The 10,654-nt window shown below is 41.9% G+C and overlaps 1 protein-coding gene and 1 non-coding gene across 2 annotated transcripts; one reads left to right on the forward strand and one right to left on the reverse strand.

Moving 5' to 3' along the window:
• Positions 1-3,760: 3,760 nt before the first annotated feature.
• On the reverse strand, positions 3,761-8,540 carry LOC134301328 (uncharacterized protein C1orf232). The gene is made up of 4 exons (XM_062985992.1): positions 8,460-8,540; positions 5,791-5,868; positions 4,381-4,490; positions 3,761-4,100 (listed from the first exon to the last, which is right to left on the reverse strand). Exons 1-4 carry the CDS (start codon positions 8,538-8,540, stop codon positions 3,761-3,763), a joined length of 609 nt encoding a protein of 202 aa, XP_062842062.1.
• trnai-aau (transfer RNA isoleucine (anticodon AAU)) lies at positions 6,143-6,216 on the forward strand. The gene has a single exon. It is a non-coding gene; the product is annotated as a tRNA-Ile (tRNA).
• Positions 8,541-10,654: the final 2,114 nt, after the last annotated feature.

The following is a 10,654-nucleotide window of genomic DNA, read 5'->3' on the forward strand; positions in this document are numbered from 1 at the left end:
TTGCAAGCAACTGTGTTTATTTAGAACAGGGGTGTCCAAACTTTTCTCATTGGGGGCAGGAGGGGGTAAAAATATGCAAACACGAGCCACAGACTCTCTGTAATAAAACAAATTAAATATAATCAACCTACTCGATTACTAACAATCATATTTTCGTTTCTGAGTGACTATCTATCAATGACAGTGTTGGGTAAGGGCGGCACAGTGGCTCGGTGAGTAGCATTTTTTGTGTGCATGTTCTCCCCGTGTCTCTCCTGGGTTTCCTCCGGGTGCTCCGGTTTCCTTCCACAGTCCAAAGATGTGCAAGTGAGGTGAATTAGAGACATTAAATTGTCCATGATTGTGTGATATAACCTTGTGAACTGATGAATCTTGTGTAATAAATAACTACCGTTCCTGTCATGAATGTAACCAAAGTGTAAAACATGACGTTAAAATCCTAATAAACAAACAAACAAACTGTGTTGGGTCAATTTCACTTACCAGTTTATATTCTTAATGGGAAGATTATTATAATTCTTCAAATGAAACATACACATTTCCTTCTGAACTGTTAGAAAACCTAAGTAAACACGCCTAAAATCTGCAATTCAGTCTCTAGTTTTGGTGCATTTGGAGCCGCCATGTTAATACCGAGGCTCAGGGCGTTAATGGAAGTGTGAAGTAAATGTGCTGGGAAAACGAGATTAGAAGCGTTTCAAACTGGTTTTATGTGATAGTGACACCCAGAGTTCAAACAGGGAATTTCTTTTTTTAAAACCTTCTTAAAGAAATACTTTAACAATGTGTGAACTTCACGTCTTTACATTTGTTTACTTTCGGTTAGCGCCTGCTTAGCATCTAAACATAAGCAATCTGACCTGTTTCAATAGTTTCTGTCAATTCTGTATAGTGTTTATATATTCAAAGTTAATTCAGTGTATTTTATAGTGTTTGTTATCGTATTGAGTTTTTTTAGTTGTTCAGTTGTTCAGTTTTATTCTCAGAGTAACAGCGCTAACAGATAGCACACACCCTTTCTCCATAATAATCCGACTGTATTCTTGAAATCGAGACTTATACAGTAAAAAAGAAATGTAACAGTGGTCCTAATACTCCCTCATATGATTTAGATTATTTCCATCTCAAAGGACAAATTAAATTAAAAGGGTTTTTCCACTGAATGTTATGAAGGACCTCTCAAAACTCCCAAAAAAATCATTCGGATATGACACTTGTGTTTAAAAACCATAAACTGGATCAGGTTAATCACTTTTTACATTGGAAACTCGGTCTGTGATTGGTCTTATTTCACCAGTTTGGAGTTGATTCCTCTTAACTATCTAAACTTTTTCAAGCTGATAACACAAAACCCCCAACGACCCCCACCAACCCACACCGGCCCACGCCCTAAAACATATAAACAAAATGAAAACTACACCAACCCTCTCCAAAAACAAATCTGAATGACCTGCACTGTATACAAACATCATAATCTGCTTCCTCTCCAGATTGCTTAGGAGTTACTTCCTGTCGTCCTTCCTTTCTGCAGAAACGCTGGACACAAGGCAGGAACACACAGTTGTGACAAAGTTGAAAAGCATTTTCAGTGTGGCTGAAACACCTAAACTCAATAATTAGGAGGGGTGTCCACATACTTCTGGCCATACAGCATTAGTGTACGTCCATAGGATGAATTTTGAGCAGCTGAGACATGTGAAGAACATGCTAAACTCTTCACAGACTGGACCTGAGCTTTAAACACTGAAGCTTTATGGCGCCCACACAGGCTGCTATGCCACCATGCTACCTCAGCTCAGTCTTGCAAAGGTCTGTGTGTGTGTGTGTGTGTGTGTGTGTGTGTGTGTCTGTGTGTGTGGGCCCCCAGTTTTTCACCTGATGAACAACGGTTGAGTCAGATACATTTCTCAGACACCTTTTCTGTCACACACAGGTGTTGCGAGGCATGTCTGTCTGCAAGTGTGTGTGTGTGTGTGTTTGTGTGTGACTCAAACCTGGCTGAATGCGTTTATTATGGTTGTCTCATAACTTAACATTCTGAGCCGGTGGGATTTTTTTTTTCCGCAGGAGTGAGACGGCGTGACCAAACAAAAAACACACAAACACATCAAAGCGAAGATCATAGGAAGAAAAAGATACGATATTACGAGACGACAGACGGGCCGACACGTGCTTCACTTACAGAAAACACTAGTTTAGCTTGTGCATCTTTAATGTCTGCATTCCAGTTCAGCTAAACAAAAAAAAGCACATGCACAACACGTGTCCACGGAAGGGCGCCTAAGAGCAGAAGCAAAGAAATCTAGCAAAGCTCAAAGCTTTTATCGCTCAGGAGAACTGTGGGAGGTTCTTAGGTGTACGTCAAGCGAGGGGTGAGTAGTAAACATGCAGTGTCTGTGTTAACAGATGAATACACACCTTTTGTGACATGTTATAAACACTAAAACTAACCTAGCATGCTTTACATTACCGCTGGTTGCCCCACCATGCAGGACCAGTCCAAAAGTATCTTGGCACCTTACAATGAGCTTGTCAGACCCCCCCATTCCAAAACAACGGGCATCATTCACATTAATACAGCAGCACAACCATACTTTTTTAAGGCAATGATGGTCTTTTAAAGATTTTGGAGTGCGTCTGTGGGATTTAGGTGTATTTAGTCAAAAGAACACTTGCAAGGTCAGGTACCCGTGTCGAAATCAACATTCCAAATTCAAGTCATCACAGTGGTTTTCAGCAGAATTAAGATCAGGGCTCTGGAAGTTTCTCCACATCTAACTTAACATCAAACCAAAACCAAACCAAACTCTGTGCAGAGTGGGGCCAGTCGTACTGAAGGAAGGGGAAACGACCTGTCTCAAACCATTGGCACGTATTCGGAGGCATAATATTTATTTTACACCCTTAATTTTATACATGTGATTGGAATGGGTGTGTTTATGATATCTGAACTCAGTAACTAGCAGGGCTGTCTCAATACTTTTGTCCATATAAATAGATTATGAGGAATTAGAAGGAAATGTCACAAACATAAACAGGATAAATAAAGTTGGGTGTTTATCATTGATCCATAAGATTTTCCAAAACCCCAAATTAAAGCGTTTCCTTGTTTGACTGTGTGCATATAAAACGAGTTCCCAGCCACAAAAAAACAAACTTAATTGCTGAAATAAAGTTTATTAGGTTTTTAATTTGCAACAGAGTTTCTCATTAAATTAAAGAACAATATAGAACAACAGATTCAGCAAAACAGAGAAAAAAACAAAGCAAACAGCCGATAACAAATAAAACATTTTTAAATCTTTACACTCTCACGTTTTGGTTTGCTTGAATGTATCTTACATCCAGCTATACGTTAGAACTCTAAAATTTATTCATTCATTTCATTTTCAGTTGTTTCAGTGGGACAGTGGTAGCCTGGTGGGTAGAGCTGTGGGTTATAAACTGGAAGGTTGAGGGTTGTGCTGAACATTAGCTGTGTGATTGTCTGGAACGTGAATAGCGCCTGCAGTGCAAAATTCCCTGAAGTGTCACGCAGCGGTACGATTAGTACAAAGTATTAGGACGAAGATACACTGAGCGAGCGATCCGGATCTACAGAAGCCGTAAGATGTTATGCTTCTCATCGCATATCATTACATTGTTAGATTTGGGATGGACATTGTAAAAATGACCGCCGTGGTTTAGTCTTTGGTCTGTTCCGAGGCTCCTATCGACTGTATGCGGTGCGTCCGTCCCTGGCATCGCCTCGCGTCGTTGCCTAGTTGCTCTTGGTCATGCTTTTGCTCTTCAATTCAGCCAACTTACCGGTCACAAAGTTCCATTTAAAAGCGGGCGCGTCTTCACCGGCCCCGCCCAACGCAGCGTACCTGGAGAAGCTGTTGCCCTGGCCTCCTTCATCTGCTCCTGCTTGGTTTTCCGCTTCTAGCCGATTCCCTTCCTCTTGACTTCTGGGCTCCGGGCTGCTCTCGCCACCCGCCTCGGCTGCCTCGGCCTGTTTGGTGGCGGCCTCCTGATGCCACTTGGTGGCGAAGGTATCCCAGAATCCTGACATGCGCTTGTTGGGTCTTGGTGGTTCTTCAGGCTTTATCGCCAGAGGGCTGCGGAGAGATTGAGGACAAACAGTGGTTAAATACAAGGCAGGTAGACACCCAGGACATCATGCCAATTTATCTCGGGGCATCACATGCTCACACATTTAATTATTCACTCACTAAACACTTAGCACTTGTTTAGACTAGCCAATCCACCTCTTGTACAACAGAGGAACCCACACAGACACCCATGTTATCTGCTGCACCACCTTGCTGCCCTTCTACACCTTCTCTTATCCCTGTAGCGCATCACCCAGGGACCATCAAGAGCCAGAATGTCACTTACTGGTCTGGTACTGGCTGACTTTCAGTCTCAGACTCCAGCAGCTGGTGCTCGTCGTCTTTATTAAAGATGGCGGTAATGCTCCTCCAGCTCTTCGTCCCCACACCCTGCATCTGAAAGAAACAGAGAACGTTACTCTTCATCTAAAACACCGCCGTAGATACAGTCAAGTAAAAAAGGCAGCTAATTTCCCAATTGAACTAAGACTAGTTTGATTTCAGCAGCCGTGCTTTTATTAATGCAATTCACAAATGTAAGCAATTAAGGTTCCAATAAAAGGCCCAACAGTGGTATCTTGGTGGTGGTGGTGGGGCTTCAACCAATGACCTTCTGATCTCTAGTCCAGTATCTTAGCTAGCAACACCCTGATCTAAAGGAATCTCTAAAAAACACTTAAGATATAGATATTATAAAGCTGTTTGTTGGTCTTTGAGGAAACTTGGGACAGTCTACCCAGGGTGTCAGGCTGGCTAAAGATTTTCCAAGGGTTCAGTAACCACTTATCCATAAAGTCACAAAAGATTGAAGACAAACCATTCAAAGATGCACAGATGTGCTTTAGTGTATCTAAACAGTGGGGGTCTCATTATGTAAAAACAAATACATTCTTTTACACTACATTTTTAGCATACGCTTTTATCCAAAGCGACTTACACAGTGAGCGGAACACAATGAGCAATTGAGGGTTAAGGGCCTTGCTCAGGGACCCAACAGTGGCAACTTGGTGGTGGCGGGTCTTGAACCGGCAACCTTCTGTTTACTAGTCCAGTACCTTAACCACTGAGCTATCACTACACTAGGAAGATACGAAGAGTCAAGCATGGTGCTGGTAGTGTGATAGTGTTGGGATGCTTTGCTGCACCAGGACCATGACCAGGCTGACTTGCTGTTATTTAGCAGATGAGAGATTTACCTCACGTTTTGGAGCAGCCTTGTGAAAACTAGACCTGAACCGAGCAGTTCATGCCATCCAGATCACTAATTTACATACATTCATACACTACATGGCCAAAAATATTTGGACACCAGACCCTGAACATGTTGGACATCCCGTTATAATAGAGCGACCTTTATGTGATCTTTTCAACTATAACAAAAGCCGCTTTTCTGAGAAGGCTTCTCACAAGACTTTGAGGTATGTCTGTGGGAATTTGTGCCAGCATTTGTAAGAAAGCATCAGCTGATTGATCCATTTCATTCCAAAGCTGTTCAGAATTGGTAGGTTTGCTTTGTGCACAGGGGGGTAGTCATTCTAAAACAAGAAAAGGTCCTTTCCTAAACTGTTGCTGCGTGTAATTATCATAAAATACTTGATTTATTACACCTGTTAGCAACTGTTATGGCTGAAACAGGTGAATTCAGACATTAAAAAGGGCGTCCCAATACTTTTATCCATATACGTTGTGATCTTACTCTCTTAGCCAGTTGAGATACAGCACTGGGTCCTTCATCCTGCTGGACTGGAGGAATCTCCTCTACTGTCTCCATAACCTACAAAAACATCAGGCAGGAATGATTACACCAGTAAACGATCCTAATGTTACTAATGTTCAGTCTGTGTGGTGTGAATGTGGGTGTTGCTCTGCGCCCTATACAGGGTGAGCCCGTACCAAGGGACTGGTGTCTCCGGGTGATGTGAAGGTGAACAGCGCCATCTAGTGCTTCTACATGCAACATACACACTGAAGTGGAAGGAGGGTGTTGAAAGTTTGAGACGGTTTCACAATACTGCACCTAAACTAAACGGTGGTGTGGGTGCCGCTGTGGCCGGTTAGCTCAGTTGGTTAGAGCGTGGTGCTAATAACGCCAAGGTCGCGGGTTCGATCCCCGTACGGGCCACTTTCCCTTTAAATTATTGAAGGCCAAGTAAACCTGTGCTGCATTTTAGGACTTTAGGCCATTTTTAATAATAAGGCCAGTTGTAACCTACTGGTCAAGGATAAAGGTTGCTGGTTCAAGCCCCACCAGTTGTTTGTTTGTTTGTTTATTAGGATTTTAACTTCATGTTTTACACTTTAGGTTATATTTATGACAGGAACGGTAGTTACTCATTACACAAGATTCATCAGTTCACAAGGTTATATCGAACACAGTATTGGACAAGTTAGTGTCTCCAGTTCACCTCACTTGCATGTCTTTGGACTGTGGGAGGAAACTGGAGCTCCCAGAGGAAACCCACGCAGACACATGGAGAATATGCAAACTCCACACAGATAGGACCTGGACCGCCCCACCTGGGGATCGAAGCCAGGACCTTCTTACTTTGAGGCGACAGTGCTACCCACTAGCCATCGTACCACCCCACCACCTTAACCCTCAATTGTTTAGACAGTATACTGTCACCGTACTGGATAAAAGCAACTGCTAAATGCCGTAAATGTAAATGTTATAGACTCTGAGAGTCTCATGTTCCAAGTCCTTATCAATCCCCAAATGTAAACTAAAGTTACTCAATAAAGAAATTAAAACAATTACAACAACATTGAATTTTGCATGTTCTTGCATGTTTTCTCCAGGTACTTTAGTTTCCTCCCACCTCTAAAAACATCCAGTAGGTAGATTGGATTGGCGCCACCTTCACAATTTAGTCCCTGATTATTAGATTTTCCATCCACCCAACCCAAGCTGAATTCAGGATGTTAAATTGCATTCTAAAGCTTACAAACCCAAGACAAATTCCCAAACTCCCAGTTACCCATGGCTAAACTGGTAATTTAACCAGCATAGCTAAATTTCTAACCAAACTACAACCGTCACCAGGATGAAAATGAATGAATATATGAATGAATTGTCTTCATGGTAAACTAGGAAACCTTTAGGATTTTTACAAATGTAAGCAATTAAGGTTCCAATAAAGGGCCCAACAGTGGTCTCTTGGTGGTGGTGGTGGTGGTGGTGGGGCTTCAACCAATGATCTCTAGTCCAGTAGCTACCACTGCCCTGATTGAAAAAACTAAAGATTATTATAAGGCTGTTTGTTTGTCTTTGAGGAAACTTATAGCATTTAAATGTAAAACAATACGAGATGTCATGGAAATATTATTAACATTGTCTGGCTGAGCAGTGGGTTCATTTGGCAGAATTGGCCGAATGGGATTTAAAGCCGTGCTTCTGTTAGATATTGGGTATAGCAGGACCCAGACCACAGGAAACACAGGGTAGATGGTGGGTCACATCTTTCCATGTGCCCTGTTAAACCACAGCAAACAATTAGTACCTTTTGGATTCCCCTTCTCTTATTATTATTGTTATTATTAGTAGTATTTTATCAGACCTCTAAAATGCCCACTTTAAAAAAAGAAAGCACATCAAATAAAGGTAAAAAAAGAATATAATTGGATTTTATGGGACCCTAATTAAGCCCGAAGCAGAAGACGTGATGAATAAAGAGATGAAAAAGCTCCTCCTGTTCTTTATTATCTGTGTAAATTAAATGCCGTTTCCTTTTCAGAGGCCTCGTTCCACTTCATTCAGCACATAATGACCGCGCATAATGGAGCTACAGTGAACAGGCAGGGGTGTAAGTACCGGCAGTTCAGGAGGGCGGTCACACTGGGGGCAGTGGCACGGCTGGGTCCATGGTGACTGGGCTCTTTAACATCTTAAATGGGATTTTTACTCTGGTACTTGTGCAAATGAGCCCCTTTATGTTTAAGTACTTTCCATTAAAACATGATTCTATAAAAAATAGCCCAAACATTTATGCATGTGAATAAAACAGAACCCAACACCCAAATCCGCTCAGCCTTTCATCCAGGGCCGACAGTGTTTTCACATTTACATCTGTGGGTTTCATTTACAACTTGATAATAGATCACTGTTCCATGCATTTTTCATTCAATTGTTGTCAAACCAACCCTATTTATTTGGGCACAAATAGGTCACCTGGTGTCATTAAATGTTTACATATGAGGGATTAGAAGAATATTATGAAAAACCTCAAACTTTTTTGGACCAAACGTACATGTCCTAAGTGTGTGTAAAGTTTTGACTTTAACTTTATGTAGTAACAGGTGGAATGTAGGTCTAGACCCACCAAACCGGTCCGGGCAGCTTAAAATGCTGAATTTTTTTAGACTCACCTCTTCAGCCGGTTCATCCTCTGCGTCAGGGTTAAGTGTCTTCATCACCTTGCTTTTGTACACCTTTAACAACGGATTCATCTTCTCTCCTTCTGAAGGCCTTGCGAAGTGGACGTTGAGAAAGCGCAGCGCCTTAAAGTCCAGTCAAACTCTGGAGCTCTGGAGATCTTCAGGTCCGGAGGTCTTCAGTGTTGTGGTGTCTGGTCCATCTGTGAACTCTAGATCCAAAATTGTCGATCAGAGGTCCTTCATGTTCTCCATCTGTTTAGAAAATGCCGGGTCGGCCAGCAGAAGCCCTGGTCACTGTGTGGACTGCAGAACCAAACAGTCACAGTCCTGAACCCTCGGCTCGGTCGCTCCCCTCCGTCACGGCCGAGGAGCTCAGCATCGGTTACCTGGAAACAGGTGTGGGTTACAGCATGAATATTTAAGCCGCTCCTTTTGAAAGGGGAACTGCTATTGTTAGCCGGATGCAGAAGAGCGCGGGGCGCAACCCAAACCCTCCGTCACTGAACTTCAGGAAAACGCAGCAAATCGTGGATTTAATCAGAAGCTTGTGGTGAAAAATGGACCAATTATTTATAAATATTTATAATAAAGGATTTAATTCTATAGTATTTACTGTCTGCAAACTGCAAGGAGGTTGGTACACCAATTCTGTACCTAAACCATATGGCCAAAAGTATGTGAACACCTCTAATTATTAAGGAAAAACCTTTTTGGTGGCATTGTGCACAAAGCCAGGTCCATAAAGACATGGTTTGATGAGTAAGGTATGAACTTCAAGGCCTTCCCGCCACACTCACTGCTAACAAGTGCATTAAATCACTAATGTATTTTTAGAGGGGAGTTTGGGAAAGGCTTTTTGTGCCATTGTGCAAGCCAGGACCATAAAGACAAAACCCAGAACCCAACCTTACTGATCAGCTTTAAGATAAATTCCTGACCTCAGGAATGTTTTTTGACTGAATGGGCACAAATTCCTGTAGACATTGTCCAAAATACATACAGTATATAAAAATCTAATAATTCCACGTTTAAAAACAATAGATATTTGTTGATATTTAGAGTTATAAAGCTCAGGAACACCATGCAAAATGCCAGCTGTTGACTGGATTGGTGTACAGCATTCCACCTCTGGACCCTAGAGCAGGTAAAACACAAACACACACGACTCTTTGGAGAGATGCATCCTGCTTTAACATAGCAGCTTAACAGATGAGAACATTAATCTGTCACAAAGTTTGGTGGATGATGGACAGTCTGGGCTGTTTTTGATGGTTTGGGCCGGACATCGTTCAGGTTTTGGTTTCATCTTAGTAAGGACAAAGAAAATTCTTCACTTTGTTTAGTCAGAAGAACTTAAATTTTTTGACCTCAACCCCATTCGACTCCTTTGGTATGAGATGGAACACTGACTGTGAGCCAGGCTTTACTGTCAAACATCAGTGCCCCTGATTTATATCCAGGCTATAAATAAGCACATAGTCCAAACTCATTTGGGATGTGATCTTCAGATGCTCCACATTTCTGGTCGTGTTGTGTAGGTGTTGCTCTTTTATAACTGTAGTCAGTGTGGTCAGTCCAAATCACCTGGTGTTAAAGTTTATCCAACAAATGATCGTGCGGTTTGTTTCTGAGCAACCTGATCCTGAATAGCAGATTAGCGACGATGGGAACGGGTGTCATAAAAAATGCAAGAGCCACGAGGATTTGTTTACCTCCGCTAGCCAAACCTGTACATATACACTGATGTGAAAAAGTATTTGCCCCCTTTCTGTTTTTTTCTACTTTTGCGTATTTGTCATAATTAATTGTTTCCAATTTAGTATCCAACACAAACTGGCCCAGACTTGATTACTGCAGCCCTGTTGAATACAAAAATCAAATTAATTTGAAGTAGCTAAAATGGTCTCAAAGCAAATGGTTACGAAGCCATTCCTAAGGCTCTAGGACTCCAGTGAACTACAGTGAGAGCTGTTAACTACGAGTAGGAACAACAACTGTGAATCTTTTTAACAAAAATGGATCAGTAACTCATCCAGCTGGACATCTAAGGAGCTGCAGAGTAAAATCCACCATTAGAAAAAGGGTGGGCTGCAAAGTGGTCACCCTTACTAACCAAAAAATAACATGGAAATGTGTCCTACAATTGCCAAAAACACCTTAATGGTCACCAAATCTGTGGGAATAAT

This window comes from Trichomycterus rosablanca, chromosome 23 (genome assembly GCF_030014385.1).
Source record: "Trichomycterus rosablanca isolate fTriRos1 chromosome 23, fTriRos1.hap1, whole genome shotgun sequence".
Classification (NCBI taxonomy): domain Eukaryota; kingdom Metazoa; phylum Chordata; class Actinopteri; order Siluriformes; family Trichomycteridae; genus Trichomycterus; species Trichomycterus rosablanca.